This window comes from Barbus barbus (assembly GCF_936440315.1).
Source record: "Barbus barbus genome assembly, chromosome: 39".
Taxonomy (NCBI): Eukaryota; Metazoa; Chordata; class Actinopteri; order Cypriniformes; family Cyprinidae; genus Barbus; species Barbus barbus.
The window spans coordinates 22,577,757-22,601,251 of NC_136717.1; the positions used below are offsets into that span (position 1 = coordinate 22,577,757).

Genomic DNA, 23,495 nt, shown 5'->3' on the forward strand with positions numbered 1-23,495 from the left:
TTAATAGACTGTACAACTCCTCTAACCTTTAATTCAGCGTGACGTACCGTCCTGAATCTATCACAAACCTTTAAAGTCTCTCTGGAGACATTACAATTTGATACGCTGACTATGATGCTAACGATACATTATATCCATCTCTGAACCTTGTACAGGTGAGTCAATTACCGCATGCCTGAATGCGATGGGAAACAGCCCAGCTGCACTGATGCATGACATCCACCTGATAAGCATTCAGACCACAGGAAGCTTTTTGAGAAAAACAGTGTAGCCGATTTTCAGTGAATAATCACACAACTCTGCATCACAAGCAGGTACAGACGTCTTAGTCTCCAGTTTAACATTTTATTTTTAGAAAATTGCAATGTTGATGGTCCATTAACAAAACAACCCTTGGTACATACTGAAAACATTACAAACGTGAATTGAGGACAAAGAGGAAAAACACAGAAACATAAAAATGGGCTAAATACAGTATGAATACAGATAAAATGCTAAGCTCCATTCACATTCTTTTAAAAAATAAGTTTCATAATTATGGCACCTGAACTTTTATATGTGGAAAGCAAGATTATTGTTTTTTTTTAATAGACTATTACATTTTTGTCTGGTCGCCTGAAATTGCAATTAGCTACAGACGAGCATTAGAAGAGCATTTGTGTTGCAATTAAATTTAAATAATCATTTTTTATTTAAACAGTTTTGCTCTGAGCAGGGAGATTTTACATCAATTTATTTGTCAATGTACATATTTCTGTATTGATATATTTATGTGCATTTTTCAAGTTCTCTTCAATATATATATATATATAAAAAGAAATTCATTCAAATTAATTTGGAAATTAAAACCTCAAGGAAATGACATGAGTGTCAGTTTGCTTACTATTAAAATGCATTTCTTTAATTTGAAAAGCCTTTACAGTAACAAAAAATTTTATAGCATCTTAAATCACTTGTACTTTTGCATATTTTCAGTGTAAATGAGCCAGTCCATGTAAGATAAAAAAAAAAAAATGTTTTTTAAAGTGGGTCTTGTCAAAAGACACAAGACCTAGTCTGATTCTAGTCTGATTCTGGAGAGGTAAAGTCTGTAGAGGTAAAGTTGTTTGTTTTGAACCGGGTTCAGTTGAATATTTCAGGTCAGTTCAGTCACACGGTGTTCTGAAGTGCAGTTTGCCAAAAGTGTCGTAAGCAGTTTTGATGAGATGAGTCAGAAGAATCACAAACACACGACGTACCGAAGGCATTGCGCACTATGAACAAAAAACCAACTGTGCTAATGTTATGATGCTAACATTAGCTTACATAATGCCAACAAATGCCAGCTTTGTACAATTCACAAGAAGGCCTTAGGCAATGCAATCTAACTACATATATGATTTAACAGTCAAGGAAAATAACTCTTTGCAATAATGTATTTAATATTCACTTAAGTACTTAAGCAAAAAGGTGCTTTTATAGTGTATCTTCAGCAGAGGCTTAAAGAAAAACAAAAAGTCAAGTTTACACGTAACTTGTAGAGTTACGAAAAATCTGGCATAGAGTGGATTTCGGCATCTGCATTCTACAATATTCTGTGTATCCAGTTCATCTGTGTGTCTTTAAAGCACCAGCAAGCTAACTGCTAATGTCGTTTCAAGAACTTAGGGACATTTAATTAAGTGAGCTACAGTAGATGCAGTTTAAATAAAGACTTACAAAATCTGCATAATTTAAACAGCCCTCTCTGTTTTTCAGAAACAGTTCAAAATAAGAATCCCACTTAACACCCACAAAAGCTTGACCAAGAAAGGCTTGTCAAAGTGCCGTGTTTCCACTCAAATTACAGTGATGTGCAGAGCGATCTCAAGTTGTGTGACGTCTACCGTTTTAATTTCAACATCTGCAAGTTTTTAAAATTATAAAGTGTGAAGTCTTTAAAAACAAAAGAAATGTAAAAAACCTCTGCAAAGAGATGTAAAAACAGTAAATAGAACAAGCTCTGATACATTAAAGCATTTAATAAAAAGCGCTGAATATCTGTCTTTATGTACTTTTAGTCTACGAGGATACGTGAAGCATGTAATGTATTTTAGTCCTTTCTTATGACCTTTATGGTCATCTTGAGCTCAGGAACAGATTTTTCACATGTGTGAAATGAACACACTCCATGGCTCTCATTCACACACACACATACACGCACAGACACACTCTCTAGCTCAACTTCTGTCCTGGCTTTTATGTTGGGAAACAGATTCCGCAGCACTCCATGCAGATCTCCAGGCAGTCCGAGGACTCACAGCATGCATCCATAATGCCACAGTCCATGTCACAGGGGCAGTTGCAGTCGTCTCCCAGGTCATCTGCGCAGCAGCAGCAGCAACAGGCTTCTGACGTGCAGGTGCCGCACGAGGCCTGAGTCACCACCATATTGCACAGAGTGAGAAATTCACAAAACAAGCAGGCCAGGATGCAGTGGACACAGCAGTCTGCTCTCAGAGTATTGCAGTGGGCAGAACAAAACAAAAAAAACACTGAATGAACATACACACATTTTTTTAAAGTAGTGTTCTACATTTCACATGATCATTTTTGCTATGTTGTTTGGTGTTGCCAGTGGTGCAAAAACTACAAACTTCACCTTTATAATCAAATTAACAAAAATGTATAATATTAATACATTACTTAATATTACATAATTTAAAAGATAAATATAAATTTTAAAGCAATTTTTTTTTCAGTTTTTTTTTATCATAATATGGGGTAACAAGAGAAAGCTTTCTACAGTATGTGTGTAGTGTCTTGTGTGTGTGTGTGTGTGTGTGTGTAGGAGGTGAAGACGGCGGTTTAGCAGTGGTGAGAGCAAAAGAGGAATCAAAGAACGAATTCCACTTTTGGGTTGATTAGTAGCTTTGTGAATAATGGGGTTATTATCATGCAAAAGCACAGGGTTGGTCACGTAAAGCTGATTAACAGAGTCCAACATTTTCGCCAGCAAATTGGAGCGTTAAATGCTTTCGTTTCTCTCATCTCTGATTAACATTTAACCTTCCTCTCGCAGGGCCGCCACATACGATGCCAAATTACAGTTGTTTAAGATGACATGGATATACAGTTTTGCAGGAGCACTGGCCGACTATCTTTTAGGAAATTGTGTAAAAAATTATCAAATAATAAAATACACACAATGTGTTTACATAGAGTAAGTGGCCTGTTCGTGAATACATAGTTTTAAAATGACCATCTGTCCATCTTTTGGGATATTAAATAAATAAACAAACAAATGAATAAATAAATAAATAAATGTTTGCAATAAAAATTAACTGTTAACTCTTTGCATAAGTAAAAAAAAAAAAAAGGGTTTTGGCAGAGCGCTTGCCAGCAATCTGTTGGGATACTTAAATAAATAAAATAATTATTTAGTTATTAATTTTAGCATAACCAAAGTATACTGTTTGTTTGTAAAAATAAATCAACAAAAGTTATGGTAGATTAAAAAAAAAAGTTTTTATTTGAAGTTGCAGTATTTTTTAATAAGAAAATTATATTTTTGTCTAATTTTCACATTTATATCAATGTGTTACTTGCCATTTCTTTGTAATTAACTGTGAAATTTACTAGCATTTTCTGTGTGAAAACGGTTTCTACACCAATTTTATTTATTTATTTTTTTGTAGATGACTTATCAATGGCTGAATCCTCACCTCTTTCAGTAGAGGTAAATACTCATTTACTTTACAATAAGATTGTAGTGTGGTAATATGTACATGACATAAGTTAACGTGAATTACAAAAAAACCTAACTACAACAAATGGCAATGTGAAGAGAGAACATCTTTCACTCAAACTAAAATTACAGCTTCAATAAGCAGCAAGATGCACACATTGCGCTTCTGCATAAACAGTGCCGTAGAGAATAACAGTGAACCCCTACCAGCCCGGACATGCCACTCGGACTTCTAATCAACTGTAGAACCCAAACCGCAGTGCATTGGAGAAATCACAACGATGTGGTGTGTATCGTTATCAGCCTAAAACGTGAATTTGCATGGCTTTCATCAGTCCATGGTGAGCTGTCAGAGAGATCGCTGAGTTTGATTGGGTTCTGGTGAGGAGGGGGGAGAGAGAGCAAGGACGAGGCCTGAAGACCACTGGATGTTCATGTTTGTTTGATCAAAGTGATTTTTTTTGTAGGCGGTGGAGCTGTGCAGCCTGGACAGTGTTTGAACATGAAACAAGTTTGCATGCAGGCCCACCAAAGGCTTAAAACACCAGCTTTCTGAAAGGTCAAACAGACATACTTTTAGATTTCGCCCATGCCTACTTATACGACAGCCACGTCAACCATTTACAAATAAAGTACTTGCCTACGACACATACTAATCAAAAATGGCATGCTTGCTATTTGATTAGTGATTAATTTAATAGTGATTCAATTTGCACCATCCCAGTGTTATTTTAGTATCCTTGAGATGCTATTCTAATTTTTACTATTCTAGTAATTTTGTTGTGTTTTTGTCATTTTTTTAAATGTATAGTTTTTATTAATTTTAGTTTTAGTCATTAATTTAAGTATATTAAGTTAAACTAAGTGAAAGTGAAAAATATTGCTTTGGCAACTAGCTGAAATAAAATGTTAAGGTTTTTTGGGGGTTTTTTTTGGTCATTTTATTTTATTTAAAGTTCTCAAGTAATGAAAACATTTTTTATGGTTTTTAGTTTTAGTTAACTATAATAACCCTGTGCCATCCTATTAAACAAGTATGAAAAATTACACGTGTCCACATCGATTCTTTCGCTCCATTTTCCTTGTCCTTTTTTTTAAACTAACAATTTCTTTCTAGAAAACGATTTAAAAGCTACAGTACATAATGAATTCCCTTGGATGTATAATTTATCAGCAGCGATTAGTGTGAATCTTAAGGAATGAGAGTCTATGTAATGTACACAGGAGACGAGCTGCCTTATCTCAGCTGCAAAACCGACACCGGCCCAATGAGAGGGTTCATGTTTAATGTCAGCCCGAGTGGAGGATGCCCAGATTCCACCAGGCCAAAAACAGCCTCAGCTCCTCGAAGGAAATAGTTCGAGACATCTGGAAAACTCCAAAGGCTAACATCAAAAAGAAAGGTAGCGTGACATAAAACAAGCTGGAAGAGTCGCAGGCCAGCGAGCGGTGCAGGAAGGTTCAAATGAAGAAAGACTGACTGCTGCATGGGTCGTACATGGCGGCTTTAGAGACCAAATGAGAGGGGGATAAAATAAAAAAGCAGTTAATTTGCAGTCAACACTGAAGTGAGCGCAGTAAACTTTTTGAAAGAGAAATCCGGATACGCTGGGGAAGCTGCAAAGATGGGAAAACATGGCATTACGATGCACCACTAATGACCGCGCTAGCTTTCTGCGTACATCCCGCAGCTTTAATTGAATTTGTCAGAGGGATTTTAGACAACTGCACGCTTACAACACAACACAATCACAAACACGCCATCACTCAAGGTCCTAACCCACCCGCAATGGAACAAAAGATCTCTCAATTAGTTGATTTTCTGCTGGGGTTGCCGTTATCGCAACCGGCGACGGCAGCCAAGAACACGAGGAATCGCAATCCCCTGAGCAGAGATCTTGTAAAGCTTTATTCTTCAGCTTCCCAGGCTGTTTAGAGGCTAATTTCACAGGCAAACAGATTATGGTAATCCGTGTAAACATTAAAACACAACAGCTTGCTGTTTTCCAGGGGGAAATTACTACTGGAGAGAGAACATATTGATTCAAAACACAGTTCTACAAATAACGCACGCACGCACACATGCTGTAATGAGACAGACTTATTGAACTGTTCACCCACCCCCCCTCCAATTAAGATGTGAAAACTATGACACCTTTTAAGATACACATTTCTGTTAAATCCGTGGGGAGATAACGTTTGCTGCACGCACCTCGCAGTAGGCTCCTGCTCCTAAATGCTTTCGAAAACTTTCCAATCATGGAAAATGTTCACATAGTTTCCTGCCTGTTCACACACACACACACACACACACACACACACACAGGATCATGTGTCCCCCAATAAGTGTGTGTGCCTATGGTTACTTTTACAATAAATAAATCTTAATATTAAAGAAAATAAATATAAATAAATAAATAAATAAATAAATAAATATAGAAACAAATTGATGATTCAACCTGCAAACACCAACAATGTACTATGCATAGCGCATATAATTATGGTTAGTGACTATGAAAAAAAGGCTATAAATAAATCAACAAATAAATTAATAAACTAAATTAATTTCAAATTTATAAGAACAAATAAAATGTAGTGTTTCCCACAGGATTTTGTGAGACTTGTGGCGGCAGGTGACATCACAAATTAATTAGCATATCTATAACGTCATTGCGTCGGGTTTGCGTTCAGACAAGTTTTGGCAGTGATCTGTTCTGCTCTCTAAACTGTCACATACTTTAACACAACTGAATGCCCAAAAAACTTAACATTTACATATTTTTTGTTTTCATATACAAAACAAGTATAAATAGTGACTAAACACGACCCATTATTAATACGTTAACCAGGAATCACTCTCACTTCCTTAAATCCTGATAAAATAAAGAGCGACTATATGCGGTGGTTTTGTCCAAGTACTTTTTTTGTCTCATGCAGCATGCTGCCTGCGTCTGAGTAACAAACTAAAAGCATATTAACAGGCGAGCTATGTTCATATTTATAAGCCCAAACAGTCAGTAAGCGACAAGTGCTTGGAAACGCTGTTTTGTACTCATTTACTGACGTTACGGCCAGCTGAATGCGCTGGTTCTCTGCCGCTCACTGCACAGGTGAGAGAGGCGTCACTGAGCCAGGAGAGTCAGACCTCGCGCTCGCGGGGCAGTACTAGAGACATCTTCCAACTGAACCATAGCTAAGGTTTATCCAAAAAACTCGCTAGGTTTGTCTGTACGTACCCTTAATGGAAAAAAGCTGCTAAAAGGGTCTGAAAGTTGCTAAATATATGGCTAAAGTCACGCTGGAGCTGCTGGCAGTAGCCGGTGGATATTTGTGGCAGTCAATATTTTTTCAATGATATTGATTTATTTGTGGCAGCCTGACACAATGTATTAGGAAACACTGGTTGATCCAGTTTGTAGCGTTGCATGACGAGTCAACAACGTGCGCACGAGAGTTACGCAATTTACACAGGTCATCCAAATGAGGTCAGAAAGCACAGAAATTCGAAAAGTGGAATTCAAATTTTATTCACCTGGGCCGGTCACCCAGGTAAAGCTTATGTATGGGAAACAAAAGAAAATTAGAATAAAATAAACATAAGAAAAATGAAATATAGAAGAAACATAAAATAAAATAACATTTAAACTTATTTCCAAACTTCCTGAAACACATCAGCAGGGAAAAAATAAAATAAAATAAAATTCACACTAGTCAAGCCATTTCATATTTTTTAACACATTTGGGCCAAGTACAGTCACTAGTGGGATCCCAAGCCATTCAGAATGATGATTCCCAAATCATCGCTTCTAATTCAACTAAATGCCAGGTCATGTCGAATGAAAAATAGAAAGCATACAAACTGCTTTACAGAAAATCCAAAGTGCTCAGCAGGTGCAAGACTTTGCTTGATTTAAACGGGTTATGGTATCAGACAGGCATGATTGAACATCACGCAGCAAAGAAAGCGCAATACATGAGCCAGAAAAGCTTCGCCGGTACACAGGAGCAAGGAAGAGAGCTGGTCTTAATGAGAGGACATTGTGAGAGAAGGTAGCGTCGGCCCCTGCTGAGGTGGGGTTGACGCATGGCAGACCCCCCGCTCTCCGAAGTCTTGTTAAAAGGTCACACCTTGGTGACCATTACTAATACACCAGCGATCTCCTTCATTAATGCCCGCTCCTTACCATCACACCTGACAATGTGCAAGCTGCTTTTTTCAGCTCAGCCTTCTGTTTTTCCTTCCCATTTGCGAGACAATACAACACCACAGAAATAAAGAGATCAATCTAGTTGGAGTTATGAAAGATGAAATAAAGCAGTGCATTTATGGGAAACAGAACAGAAAAGTCACATATTAGTTGTGGTCAGATGAAGGGAGGGGAAGACCAGGAGAGGAAATCTGCAAGCACATACGAGTGTGTGTGCGAGTGTATGTTTGCGTGTATGATGTCACATACCCTCTGGATTTGAGCCGGGTTTATGGGAACCCATCGAGCTGCTTTTGCTCCTTCTGCTGCTGTCGCTGTTGACCGACAGACTAGAGCGAAGCTTTCTCTGCACGCGGTGCGAGACGGGCGATGGGTGCTTCCTGGACTCAGAAGTGGAGCCAGCGGAGGGCGGCTGTGTGACCCCGCGGGGCGTGCCGTGGCCATTACTTAGCACCGTGTGCAGGCCGTTCTGCTGTCTGACAGCCTCTCCGTCGATGCCATGTTGCAGGGACGTTGCTCGCTGGGGCAGAGGCTGAGGTTGAGCTAAAGAGAAAGAGACAGAATTTTTTGTAATCATAGGTTTGGACCAGAGAGACTTCACAGCTGGATTGGTAATATGGTGTTTTGGCTGAATTACTGGCCTTATGTAGCTTTTATTGTAATATTAAAAAATTTAAAACAAGAAAAGAACTTTATGGCGAAACGTGAATGACAACTTTAGTAAATTTCAAGTTAAAAAAAACAAACCAAGAATTTTATATTTAGCAAATATTCACCAAAATTGTAATCACAAACTTTACACAGGGGATTCATATGTTCCATCATGCCCTGTAAAAAACTGAAATAAGGATTATGTCTCCCATTCCAATTGCACTTAACAATCCCAGTTCATTAATGAGCTAATTATCAATATTGTTTAGTAATTTCAAGGAAAAAAGGGAAAATAAAAAGCATGCAATTACCCATTCAAATTTAGTTCATCACGCAACAGTGCTTGATTGTATTTTTATTTAATTTGATTTATGTGGGGTTTTTTGTTGTTTTTTTTAAACAGTTCTCAATTCCCAATCCTAACACTATGGGCTCCACAACCTGAATACACTCTTCCATAAAACCAGGCTCTTTCAGTCTTCGTACATGTGACACACATGACAAGGTCGCAATCTGAACTGAGAAGCTCTATCTGATGCAACAGTAGTCATGGCAAAGTGAATACTGTTAGTGACACTAGTGTGCGTTCAGTTCTGCCGGGAGTCTTATGTACTCGCCTTCAGGATACGCACATGTTATATTTCTGTTTTTTTTTTTTTACTTTATTCTGGCTTTTATGCAATAATCTTTGCATTTCGTTTGGTGTGTTAAGGCAGACACCTGAATTTCTCAGAGCATGTGAAAGGAGTTCTCTCTTAATTACTTTTTTTTTTTTTTTTTTGATGGGGTCCACACTGACTGTGCTGTTATCGTTAACAAGAGAAGAAATCCAGCCCACCTCTTTATAACAACATATCACCCTGGAAAGACGCTGAGGGGAATGTAAAATAACACAATTAAAAACAGGCCATGGCGGCCTCATCAGCCAGCTGTCCATCTGCATGTACACTACAGCTAGCAAACAGAAGCGATAACACTGTGAAACACATGTAGGGAACCAACAGGATACTCTATTGGCTACCAAGAGGCTTCATTTGTTTAATTATTCAATAAATTTTAGTATATTTTATAATCACTATACAAAGTGTGGGGTAGTGGTCACCAAAACACAAGGCTAGAAGGGTGCTGGTCAGCGTTGTTATTGTTAACTAACACTATTTAAAAATGTTTTTGTTAATTGAAATAAAAGCTAATAAAAACACAATATCAATTTTAGATAAAATATTTCAGATTTTTTTTTAAATTAAAATGAGCTTTTAAAATAAGTTTTCAAAAAAGATTTATAATATTTAAATGTATTCAAATTTAAAATAACTACAATTGATTATATTTTAGTTAGCTGAAAGGTCACTTTCCTAGTTATTTAAGTACTTTTTATACATTTACGGTAGGAATTTTCCAAACTATCTTCATGGAACATGATCTTTACTTAATATCCTTATGATTTTTGGCATAAAAGAAAAATCAATCATTTTGACCCATACAATGTAATTTTGGCTATTGCTACATTATACCCGTGCTACTTATGACTGGTTTTGTGATCCAGGGTCATGAATTGGTCTTTTCACCAAAAAAATTACAGTAGTAATTTTCATCAAGCTTTTTTCAGTAAAAAAAAAAAAAAAACTTGAATTTCTCAAGATAACATCAGGTTGCTCCAAAAGCACTGTTCTTATAATAAAATTTACTGTAAGATGTTTTAATTTACACATTTACTTAAAAATCGAATACTGACTTGCTAGTTAAAATTATACTTTTTACATTTTCTTTTTTCTGCACATCAACAGCCTTTGAGGTTTTAAAATCCTCAATACAAAAGCTCTCCATTGTCACTGCATGTTTTGTAGCTACCTTACTTACAAAGAATGTCAAGTTTTAAAAACAAAAGGCAACAGCAGTTATTAAAAAGCAATAATTTATTAACTGATATTTGTACATCAGGACAGTCCACCCGGAGCGGCCTGATGTTAAGTGTGCTGCCCTAGGGCACGACGGTGATGGTTTATGGATCCTCCCTTGCAGCATTTTGAACCAGACCTGATCTTTAAATCGCAACACTACATCACCTTCTGCTTCACCAAACAGCCTCAAAAGCGGCCCAGTCAGGAACACGTTGCACATGCATCTTGCAACATGTTGTCAGAACAACAGAACAGAGAATGCTGTGGGCATCTGGTGCACACTGATAGGATCGCATGGCTCTGACGAAAGCCCTGTAGCATTTGGACCAATCAGACACACGATTTTGCATTTGATTTAACAAATCAATTAGTTATTAGATTAACAAATAATCACAGACCCCTCACCCAATACACATACTGGGTGCCCGTATGTCTGTGATGACTCCAGGCCCCCGGTTCCATGGCAACCAATCTGAACACCAGTTTTATTACTCGAAGGAATGCGGGTAGAGCAACACTCACTTAATTTCCCCTTAGGAAAATGGACTCTTCTTTAATTAATTCATAGAAAATCCTTTCTGTGAATCAACACACATATCCTTCAGGTCATTGTGTATATTATTACTGTTCTTGTATATGTTCTTGTGTATTGTATCCTGTTTTATGCATGCTTATGATAGATCACTAGTTAATATCACTTTAACTGTATCACGTTTGGTCTCTATCAATTCTAATGGATGATCTAATGGAGAGTGTATATGTCGATACCTATGCAACATACAAGTGTTCTACGAATCTTTGATATATCAAGTTTGTATATCAACTTCCAATCCAGTTCATATGCAAATTACCATGCATGGAGACAAAGAGTCCAAAACAGAGACTTTCCCTCCAAAAGTTCAAGTCACCATAGGCTCTTTGACTCCCCAGAGGTGTGACCGCTATAGCAGATAAACCTCTCACGTTCAGTGACGCCCCGGCAGTCTGCGGTTCTGTTAGATTCTGAGAAGATGAGGATGTGAACTAGAACTCTTCTGCACCTTTTAAGTTTTGCACCAGGCCTTGCGGCCTTGACTTTCCATTCAACCAAAGCTCCTCGGACCTTAGCAGATCTCTTTCTTAGCTCTTTTTCACTTTCTAACTGAACATTTCTACCTCAGAACACCTTTGGAATTCATCACTATTCAACCCGGAAGAACGTGATCGGGAGTCCAAAACCTTTAAAGCATTAAGACTTTCATCTGAAACTGCATTTCGGACACTCGTCACAACCAAGCAATGCAAGTATAACATTTAACAAAACGAAACAGAGATTTAGTATAAGTTAAAGACCCCGTTATGAATGGCGCTGATGGTTTTACTCAGGTGGTTAACTGACTCTTTCCATAATTGCATTCTCTGGTTTTCCTGATGGTTTCATCCATCAACTCTCATTTGCCCTTTCCCCATGTATGAGTGATTGATTGATTGATTGATTGATTGTTTGTTTGACTAGTTTGTGTTAGTGTTTAGTTAATAAAAGTTGTGTGCACAAATTACATGAGTTTCTGGTTCTACCTTACAAATTAAATGTCTCTTTACGGTTTTGATCCTTGCTACATGCTCTAATGCATTAATTGGAAAGTATTTCCTGTGGCCAAGGAAATATCCTTTCTTAGAGTTGATACGAACTTGCACTGAATGTTTGCTGGACGGACAGATCAGTTGATGGCAAGTTAATTCTGCTACAGTGATTACTGTCAGCCGATATAAATAATTCTAATTAACCATAATTAATTGTAATTATTTATATACAATTCCCTTTTAAGCTAAAGATTATTAAAGCCCAAAGGCCAATGCAACCCAAAAAAAAAAAAAAAGTTCCCCCTCGATAAAATATAAATGTTGCCTTCAACTCGAGGTATGATAGGTGATAAAACATTTAATACCCGCACTAAGTGTAAAAAACAAGCATTGTATTGCAAACGGTGATTGTACACAAGCTGACAGGTCACATTAAAACACCATGTTATGGTACGGAAGGGAGGGTGGGCCGAAAAGAAAACAGTCCAAATTGGTCTTCTAACCGCTCTGCTTCCAACATATCAACAACTGTTGAGAGTGCACATTTGTAGTTGAATAATACATGGTATTCCTCTACACACTCTGTCAAACACATCACAGGCAAACAGGGGGTGAGTGCTTCTTGACTGTCTAAGCAGCATCCCAATTTGGTCCCCTGGATCTGACAGCCTCAAATATCCTGGGAGCATTTTTAAAAGGCCAGTGTTTGATGGATTCATGAAGAACACACAAATATAATTGCCATTTGTCACCGCACGTTCGGCGCACGCCCCACGCGGGGACGGTGAGCCGGGACGCCCAGGAGAGACGCCGCGCCACCGTGGCGTCGCTCTCTATGTAAAACTGTGGATAAACACTCCTTTGCCTTGGTGTCAGAGAAAATAGCTCCGCTGAAAGAATTCAAAATTGTACCCCAAAGACGTGGAAGCAGAGCATGGCGGACCTCCCAAGAACGAATATGCATGAACGTCAACAGCATGGAGCGGCATAAACAAGACGATGAAAATTCGGTCAAGCAGGAGGAATGTCGGAAAGGAGGTGAGACGGGGCAGGATGTTCTCTCATTTGCGCTGCTCTCTATGGAGACTAAAAGGTAAAGAGAGAGAGACAGGAAAAAAAAGAAAAGTAGGTCCCTGTTTTTTTGCGGCTCGAGGCCTTTTAATATTTCATCCTAAGAGTGGAGCTGTTTGCTGTGCCCCATTAGGACGCCCATCAAACGGAACATACATTAATTCACTTGTCAACTCATGTCATCCAGCTAAACAGCCCCCATCCATTTCTTATCATCATCTGCTAATGGCTAACAATCATTACCTGTACAAAAGAGTTGGCCAGTGAAAAAACACAAAGTGCTGGTCGACAGTGAATACATGAGGGTGAAAAACATCTGAAGTTGAAATGGTCAAGTTAGTGGAAATTTCTGCTTAAATGGTTTGATCTTTTGTAGGCTGAAGGTATAACTGATAACAAGAATATGCAATTCTTCCAGTTTTAATCAGGTTTTATTACAAATGTTATCCGCCAAAAGCCTAAAGTTCATTTTTAAAATGAAATAAATTATATTTTTAAATATAAAACTAAAATATTAAAATAATTCATTACATAATTATTTAAAAAATAATTAGATATGTATTTATGTATTTATAATATTGTCAGTTTAACATACATTTCATATTTTTATTTTGAAATAAATTTTATATGAAAAGATCAATTCTCTAATATCAAATAATAATAATAATAAAAAAAAACATTCTTTGAAAAATAATCCCCAAAAAATTGAAAAATAATCCTTCAGTCTAGGATTTCTGTATTAGAATTTGTTTAGCTCTGTGTATATAATATGAATGCAACACAAATAACTGTTTAATGCTCCATGGGCCCGTCTCTCTGATTGAAATGCTAATTTGGAAATGCGCACTGACCTACCAGGAGAGTTTCCACCATCTCCCAAACAGCCCGGGGTGGCATTTCTCCTAACAAACACCTATGGCAAGCTTACACCTTTCAATCCAAAGCAATATACTCTCTGTTGAAATGATGTCCCCGTATTTATAGAAACAAAACCATGGGAATTTGGTTGGAGGGAAGGAAAGTAGAATGGATATTATTAAAAAGGGCTGCGACAGAATAAAAAAAAATAAAAAAAATAAAAACCTTCAGCATATTAAAAATCGTTTACATCTTGACCTTCCAACTCTGTGGCAAGGTCTTACTTCCTGAGAAGAGAAGTAAAAGAATTTAAATTTTCACTTAGGTGATCTATTGAACAAGCTTGATCCATTTTGTACATAAAATGATTCTAAACCTACCAGATAAAGTGTAAAACGAAAGGTGCAAATTGCACAAAAGATGTCTGATTCACCCAGAACTTTCCTGATATTGTCTCATGCACAACAGCTACGTATATATTTTTTTTTTATTTAAACTTTTGTCCAATTTGTGTCTTTAATAAATTTATTTGAGAATACTATGTGTCTTGATCACAGTAATTACCCTGTTCTTTGAAGCCGCCCAAAATTTCACATGCCAGAACTACTTTAACTCTATTACGGCACCTCCTCCGGTTTGCTGGCACCCTACAATATCTAATTTCTGAGAGACACCGTAGCTCACATCTTATTTTATACTCATTTCTAGCAGATGATGAATAGGTAGTCACTATTACTCAGCTTTTTTTGTGCTACAGCACACTTTTAATTCTTTCTGACAATCATTTAAATTTGGCTGTTCGAAAGAAACCTGCCGTAGAGAGGTGACACCTGAGAAGGCGTTTAATATTCCAGGGCCACCCTTTTTCGCAGTCATTTACTGTCTGTCCCGCTCTCGCTCGCCTATTCTTTCACTCCATCTCTCTGTAACAATGACAAGCCGAGCTAGGCGTCTGGGATTTACTAATTTCAAATTTAGTTAATTTGGCTGCTGATTGAGTGGGAAAAAAATAACCCCTTCGGACCTTGTTCTGCTTAATTACATTTTATAAGGCAGCCGGCAACTCCAAAGACAAGGAGAGAGATTGTGAAGGCTTGAGCTTTTCATCAATTATACTTCTGTTTAGAATCTGCATTTGCACTATGTAGCATGCTAGCCTTCAAAATCATTCAAACCCTCCAGAAAACCCTATGATTGTGTGGAACAGGCACAACCTATTTTCAAATTAATACTATTCGACTGAGTGATCTTAAGGAAGTCCTGTATTCAGCTGGTTTTGGATCTACCACTCTCTGATTGGACACATTTCACCACACACCAAACAGATTACCAATGTAAAGCATGTTTGTTCGTTCAAACACAGCTAGACATAGCCAATGAAACAGAGACAGAACAAAAGGGTTTTTTTTTTTTTTCAAGATGCGTTTTTGAAAATATAACAGCACGTATTGTCTTAAATGCAATAATCATGGAGGTATGATTCAAATCTGGAATATTTAAACTTTTTCAAGAGGGTTTTAACTGTACAAAAGGACACAAATAAAGGTAAATGTGGGGGGGGGGGGGGGTACATAGAATAGAAACTACTCAAACGTATCCCTAGAATGAAGATTTTACCCAAGATGCTTTCATCCTGAAATGACTTAGTTTCCATTCAAGAGGATACATTTTTATCATTACATGCAATCAAAATGAACCCGTGATGTTAACATTGTCATGCTCTTCTGACTGCACTACAAGAGCTTGTTGTTGTTGCTGCTAAAGTAGGCCAAAACCAGATTTTTCCTATTTTCACCTTGTTTCGAAATCCTAAACAACATTCACGCAATCCATATCCACACCTCCTTCCCTTCTATCTGTTTCCATCATGGTGGAATGGAAGAATGCCATAAACGCTCTTTCTTCACAAACGCGGTTATAAATGCACATCTTGCACAGATTTAGCCATTTTACGCAGCTACCACATTTTCTCGAAAGATCAATTATGACGTGACTCAGACCGAGCCTGAGGGAGCTGCCAAACTTCATTCGTCGAAGAGTACTCCACCCTCCCTCCCGACGACTGCAAACAAAAAAACTCCGGGAACACAGATGTGAGGAGGCTGGGGGTGTATTTTCAGTTTCAGTTACATCGGTGACTCAAAGATTCCACCAAATCCACCAAAACAAAATAAAAAAAAACAACTCAGAAAGGATCCAGATGCAGCCTGCATCTCTTGGAGGCCATACAGGACGAGCCCAGACACCGAGTGATCCTTACAGAGGCACTCCAGGGGTAACTAAAGCCAGCCAGGAGAGTTTATTAAAAATATATATCCATCTATGGACAAGGTTCCTTTATTTGCTCCGTTTCAATCTCAGCATTAACTGCACTAATGTGACAGCTGTGGGTCACTGGACTCACAAGTCTTCGGGGTGCCAATCAAGACCTTAAGCCCGGGAATCAGGCTAAAGGACAGAGGTGCTCGTCTGTTTCTGAGAGGCTTTTTAACGGGAGATGGCCGTATCGATTTTAGCCGTGGCAGAAACGCTGTCTGAATGGAGTCGGTCGGTGGCTCCCCGGTCACCCCCGAGTGATCAGAGGCCTGACGGAATGACCTAGCAGAGGTGCGATGAACCTGCAAACATGCAGGGCAGGAGGGGAGCACATCACGAGAGATCACTGTAATAGAAAAGGGGTTTAACCTTAATGTTGAAGCCAAAACCCTGTTAGAGGGCCAATAATCCCTCCCGCTCAACTCTCATTTCAAGTGCTTTTCTGGCTGAAAAAGGCAGCGTTGTGTTCAGGTTGCATTCACGCTCTCAAAGATGCATCGGCGTACCGTTAATCAAAGCGTGGGCCTCAAATCTTATTAACAGACAGACGCCACTTTCCAATCTATTATTCTTCGCATAGTTCAAACCCCATGCCGTTTCCCATAATGCCCTCCTTGCGAATGAAATAACACCGAGCTGATGGTCAATGAGAACAATCAGAAATGCTAATGGTGTGTTAAACCTATAGCTCACAGATGTGTAGATCACCTCTTCTCGGAGGTAATTTAAATAAATTTTACACACAAATCTGCAGGGCTCCAAAAGGGCTTCAGCACTTGCGAAGATGCTAATTGAAACGCTGGGAAATTTTCCATATGAAATATGTCTACACCAAGACAATGAGGAAATAATTAGCACAGAGGTAGAATCACAATGGCCATTTTAATCAACCCCTGCGCAAGCATTTCACCCTATTTATTCCAGTTTTGATTCCATGACCCACGGCTAAGTAATCACTTGAAAATTACTCCTCTGTTCTAATGGGCTCTTGCGTCTGAGGAACACGTGGTCTGAAAAATTAGCATCTTGAATCAATCAACTCTTTCCGCCCAAAATGATCTAAATAAAGGCACTCTTCAAAAGTGAATGCAGGTGAAATGCATGATGCGTCTTAGAATTATTGGTTTGATTTTGAGAATTAATAGCAAAGTCTAATCAGGAAAGTCAACAATAGATACCTGATCCTGGACCTAACGTAACCCCTGAGTGAGATCACAAAATTCCAGACATAACAGAGGCGTTGTCTGCGCACAGAATGGTATACATGATAAAAATGACAATCATGTGAATTATTCAGTGATTACACACCTCTTGATCATTACATCATTCTCCTGAAATTCATTCAGGACAGAACAAGCTTTTCTGTCATTCAGCTAGGAGGCTGCCACATCCCACACATATCAGACTCTGTGAGAATCTGGATGTGTAATGCATTTGTTCTGTGTGATTGTACTGTGCTGTCTTTATTGCAGCCTAACAGATCAGTGTGCAATTAAAAATGACACCGATAGCTCAAGCATGTTCAACCATAGACCATTTTGGTTTGCCTATGTAAGTCAACGGACTATGCTGAATAAGCATGATTCATCTTTAGTGAATTCTGCTAGAAAATTAAAATGGAAATATAATAAAATGAGATAAAATGTTGTAAAGTGGCCAGTCAAGTTGATTTCCTATCGATTTCCTGCTCTGGGTTCAAAATATCACATCATACTTCCTAATTCAATTAGTGCACTGCCCTACAGCCCTACTCTATCCATACTAGGCCAGACAACCTCATATACATTGTATAGTCTCACATATAGAGCCTTGCGTCGATATTCACTTACTATTATTTAATAATAATAATACCATTTAAAAGTGAATATATTTTAAAAATGTAATTTATTCCTGTGATGGCACAGTTGCTTTTTTCTCCACTCACGTCTTATCAATATTAAAAACAGTTCTGCTTAATATTTTTGTGGAAACAGTGATATATTTTCTTTAGGTTTCTTTCATGCATAGAAAGACCAAAAGAACAACATTTAGTTGAAAAAGAAATATCTTTACTATCACATTTGATCAACTGAATGCATTCTGAAAAGCATTAAAATTATTAATTTCTTTAAAAAAAAATTCAATCTTACTGACCCCAAACCTTTGAAAGTGTGTGCATATTGCTAGTACGAACTCATCTCAAGAGAGAAAATTAGGACAAAGTCAGCATACTGCAAGCGAGACAGATAGGAAAAGGAAGAACAAGAGGGAAAGAAAGAGGAAACAAGGTTGATAGATGAGAAACAGGCTATTTTTGTGTCAAACTTGAATCTTGCAGGGAACAGATTTCTAGCACGGTCCACCAGATTTCCACACAACGGGACTGTGGGAAGTGGGTGCGTCGGGACTTTTCCCCCTCTAAAAACAAGTGGTGAGAATTTTCCAATCACATCCTTTGTTTCAAATCTTTGTTTCCCTAATTATTCCCAACCGTCACAGTGATGAGTGAGATTTTCCATCACTCCACATCTATCTGACCTCATTTGCATAAAACAATGCCTTGAGTTAGTCAGTTCAACAACTGAGCTGATCCAACTTAAATCTTGCATGCGGAACAACAACCTCCAAGATTTTTATCAAGCTCAACATTTTTAAAGTTCACAAACCCGTACGAGCAGAACAAGAAGAGTCCAGTCCCTATGATGCAACCCCATGCTTTACCAGGTAAGAGAGCTCCTATTTAAGTACATTCAAGTTCTTAGCCGTGATTTCCAGATCCAGGCCAACCAAGGGCAAACCACAATGGGATATCCTTGCTCACTAGGCTTCTGAGACTTTGGCAGGAGAACAACTGAAAGTAACAACTTTGCTGCAATAGAAAGACGCTGGTTCAATTTCAGCACACACTTCACTTCACTAAAACTAATGCCAAGACTCAATGCTTCTGCACCTATAGCATTATCTTACCAACTAAAAAAAGCAAGCAAAGCGCTTACATATAGATTATTCGTTATCATAATCTCAAATCAAAGCTACCCCCAAAGGCAAAGAATCTCAGTGCAGCAGTAAATACTGAAATCAATTATCGTAGCAGTAAACGTTTTAAAATCACGTAAGCTTCAGTTTTCAGTGGCGCAGAACTGTAGAAAATGCTGACAAAGGTTGATGTTAATTGATAATTCAAATGAGATTGGATCACAAACTCTTTGAAGTTTATGGCAAAATACTGACTAGTAACAAGAGAAATGCTTTATATCAGATCAGTTTCATATACGCATCACTGACTGATGATAAAAAAAAAAAAAAAAAAAAAAAAAAAAAGTTCAAAACTAGATATTTCCAATTCAATAAAACCATTAAGGGAACTGTTTTTCTGTAGATATGGCATCTGTTACACTGCTTTCGTTGTAGAAAGTGAAAGTTATGATTCATTCACAGTCAAGTGAAGACTAAACTTTGAAGCAACATTCACCAAAAATATGCATAAACAAGTGTCACTGGAGTCTTGCAAAGGATGTCAAGCATGTTTGGATTTCATGACTCACACATTTGTTAACACTTACTTCTAACAAGACCATCATGGGTGTGGTTCTCGGTCATGTGATGCTGCACGTCTGAAGTGGCATCTCCTGGTATCGGAGTTTGGGATGTTTCTGTAGCATCAGAGGGTTCATCAGTGCAGCCGTTGCATTTATCTGGACAAAAAAAAAATAAAAAAAATGAATGCATTTTTCTTTAGAAGTTTTTCTGCCAGGAAGCAAAGCATGCAAAAGGCCAATGCTGAGGTTCATCCTGGCTCGCCTCAGTATTAAGAATACGAAGACGAGCTCCAATTTGCCAGATAAAACAGATTCCTTTGGTGAACGATTGCAAAACTGCGTGGGCGGATCAGGTAGGCCTGGGCCAGAACTCTGGATCTCATTTTCTCGATTCTGCTCCTGGGTATACAATACCTGCCAAGGGTTTTACAGCTATAAAGAGCGCATTCATCTAAACTGGAAAATGGATGAGAGTAAAACCTGCCTGATAGGCATACAAAAGATAGGCAACCTTTAAACGCTGCACTTAAACTTACTCAGCTCTAAGTCCATAGAGTAAACTTTCTCCAATTCGTTCTATTTGTGGCAGCCTTCGAAGTGGTCGCACTCGTACGGAGGCAGTAGGCAACCACCCATTTATTTAGTACTGTCAAAGCAGTCCTGTTACACAAACCTGTTTTTCCATCACTCAACTGCATGCTGGGAATAAAGCATGTGACTCAGCAAACAGAAGCGTGTTTTCACTTTTGGTGAGACTGGAGCATTTCGTTTTGGGTTTTTTCCCTTCTACAGCCCTCGTTACAGCATATTATGGGACAAGATCAATACGATACAGTAGCTCTAGATGCAGAGATTGATATCACTTCATCTGGGCTTGAGGCTGATGAATGGAAACCCTTTATTCCAGCCATGACTCCTCAAATGCACATACAGTACCAGCAGCCTTGTGATGCATCGCTGTATTTAGTGATTACAGTGTGAAATAAATTGCTTTATTCTCCAAGCATACACAGTCCCCGGGGAGGGAAATCCAGTCTTAACGGAGAGACTTTGAAGGCCCTACAAAAATCCATTTGTCACCGGAGCCTGTGATTGCTTACTTTGTCCTACTTTGCCATTTTTTGACAGTGCTATAATGATGCTTGGTATAAATAGGATGGTTAACGGTTCAGTGCCTAAGAAAAAAGAAGAAGAGGGGGGCCAAGCTTATTTTACATGTGATAATCTCACAAGCAACTAGAAAGTTAATTAAAAACTATAATTGGCAGTGGTTCCTGCTAATAGTTACCAAGGCGCTCCTTCAATCTTTATTGGAAAATAATGAAAACATTATCATGCCTACTGGCGCAACATACATATGGAGAATCTGTTTGCTAGTTGCTATTTATGCAAGTCAGTTACTTGTGGGTTCAGGCAGAATGGGACACCAGGTAAAGCAGAACAAATAATCGATTATCTTAAAAAAAACAATCAGGAGATAAAACAAATGCAATACTTAGTAATAACTGTCAAAAAGCTAATGTTTTAATTTAATTAATCATTGTCAAAATGCTCTTTTTAATCATAAACTTAAAAAAAACAAAAAAAACAATGAAAACAAAAAGATAAATATAAATGAAAAATAAAACTGCTCTAATTATGTTTTGTACTATTTAATTGCAGCTATGAATTATTTCTTTATTTATTATTTCAGGTTTATTTAACAGGGACAATGCACACGAATAATACATAATTAAATGTACAGTGTGCCAGAATTAGCCAGAAGGCTATTTTACATCTGCTGTCCCTGGACAGATCTTAAAGTCACACCTACAAAAGGATTAAAATATTACATACATATTAATATCAATAAAATAAACACATTAAAAAAAAAAAAAAAATCAGTTCAATTGAACACATATTTGCTATAAATTCAAAATCAGTTTTAATTTTGCTGATGATTTCACACCTTAGCTCAAAGACAGTTTTAAGTGACTGTGTCCAAATACCTATAATGATCACAATGAAGCCATATTAATAATTGTTTGGAGATTATCATAGCATCACATCACAAAACCCTCAAGGCTTTTATCAGTTCTTTATTATGCAAAACCTCACACTTTTGCATAGTCCACCCTATTACAAGCATTGTGAAGTACAGTTTACAAATATATATCCATCATTAATGGTTACAGCCCCAATACAAACATACAAATCATCATTCATGCTTCAAAATATACATTCAATACAATAAAACAATACATATGAATCTCAATTATGGAAAAATCCCGTCTCTCACCTGTTGATTTGGACAGAAATGGGTTTGTCTCCTCTTGTAGCTGCTTTTTTGGCCCTTCAGGCCCCTCCGGAGGTAAAATACTAGTCTCCGAGGACATGAGCCAGATGTTTAGATACGAAACACACCCAAAAACAACAAGCCCCCACGCAATCAGCCCTCAAACCTGTGAGAAAACAACAAACTATGGTAATATCAATCGCTGATTGACTGCGTTACAGTAAACAAACTCAACTCCAGCAGCTTTCTTATGGAGTGACGTCATACGGCGAAATGTCGTTAAAGTTAGTGGAAAGTTTTGCTTAGGTTTTTGTCTCCACAAACGAAACACAAAATGTCACAAACACGCTCCTAAACATCCTAGCAACTTCTTAAGTCAATATTATTTTTTTGCCAAACATGTAACAAAAATCATTTCGGTCTGCTGGTTACCTTTCAAACATGTTCACTCCCAAAAGCCTTTATTCGCATCCTTTCTTCAGGCAAAACGAAGTCCCGTCGGAAAAAAGTTTCCTTAATAGCCTGTTTAGGATCAAAACTCTGTAAAAACTATCAGATTCCTCCCAAAAATAGTTCAAAAATCCCTGTCAAGCAGACGCTGAATAATGAGTTTGTGCGCGAGACTCCCGCGCGCTCGAGCTGCTGCTGCTGGAGAAACTTTCAGCCAAACATTTTCATCACATCCGGGTTCCGATGATCACAACCAGCTGCATTCAGATGTTCATGAACTGAAGCTGTTTGTTGAATGACTATTTCTGTCTTACAGACACGCTGGTTTGTTTACCTAGAGACCTGAAGGAGGACTTCGCATAGACTTGTGTTGTTCCCACCATACCTGACTAAAAATGTAGCCTACTTGTGAGCCTGAAGCGTCTAAAAGTTCATTGTTACTAGCCTTGACAATTTCCTGACATATTTATTTAAAAACGTTTAATTAACATATATTTATTAAATAAATAATTTATTTAATAAATATATGTTAATTGTAAGTGTTTTAATGGGTCTCATTGACTGAGCAATGTATGACCAGCCTCAAAAAACTGAAATAAAAACAAAATAATTGTTCTGACTTCTTGATTTCATGTTAACATTTTTACTTGTCTATTAAAATTGTTACCAGCCTTAACAAGTGAAAATAAATAAATAAACAAACAAATTACTTATCAATATAAATATTAACACTGTCTCTTTAATAAACCATAGTCTATCATAGTATCTATCTATCTATCTATCTATCTATCTATCTATCTATCTATGCCATTAACCAGGAGTTAAGAGTTAGCAGTTTTCCATAATGGTGAGAACATTTCTATCAATGCTTACTCAGTGTCTTTAAAAGCTTTAAATTCTCAGCTGTCTGAAATCTGCACGCATACATACACAAAGAGCCCTCAACTGATTCAGTCCATTCTCGTGGTGGCCTTGCTG

General features: G+C 37.8%; 1 protein-coding gene across 2 annotated transcripts; it reads right to left on the reverse strand.

Moving 5' to 3' along the window:
• Positions 1–1,406: 1,406 nt before the first annotated feature.
• LOC306858540 (myoD family inhibitor domain-containing protein-like) lies at positions 1,407–22,743 on the reverse strand. Of its 2 annotated transcripts, XM_079399108.1 has the most exons (5): positions 22,500–22,743; positions 22,071–22,233; positions 19,817–19,948; positions 8,164–8,457; positions 1,407–2,468 (listed from the first exon to the last, which is right to left on the reverse strand). In XM_079399108.1, exons 2-5 carry the CDS (start codon positions 22,165–22,167, stop codon positions 2,218–2,220), a joined length of 774 nt encoding a protein of 257 aa, XP_079255234.1. In that variant the 5' UTR covers positions 22,168–22,233; positions 22,500–22,743; the 3' UTR covers positions 1,407–2,217. The 2 variants fall into 2 exon arrangements, with proteins under 2 accessions (XP_079255234.1, XP_079255235.1); XM_079399109.1 differs by lacking the exon at positions 22,500–22,743 and having other exon boundaries at positions 1,988–2,468; positions 22,071–22,317.
• Between the last annotated feature and the right edge of the window lie 752 nt (positions 22,744–23,495).

Coding starts and splice junctions, on each gene's coding strand:
- LOC306858540 (XM_079399108.1), bottom strand. CDS start 22,167: ATGTCCTCGGAGACTAGTATTTTACCTCCGGAGGGGCCTGAAGGGCCA. Junction 8,458..19,816: donor CCATGATGGTCTTGTTAGAA/GTAAGTGTTAAC, acceptor CTTTCTCTTTAG/CTCAACCTCAGCCTCTGCCC. Junction 2,469..8,163: donor ACCCGGCTCAAATCCAGAGG/GTATGTGACATC, acceptor CTCTGAGAGCAG/ACTGCTGTGTCCACTGCATC.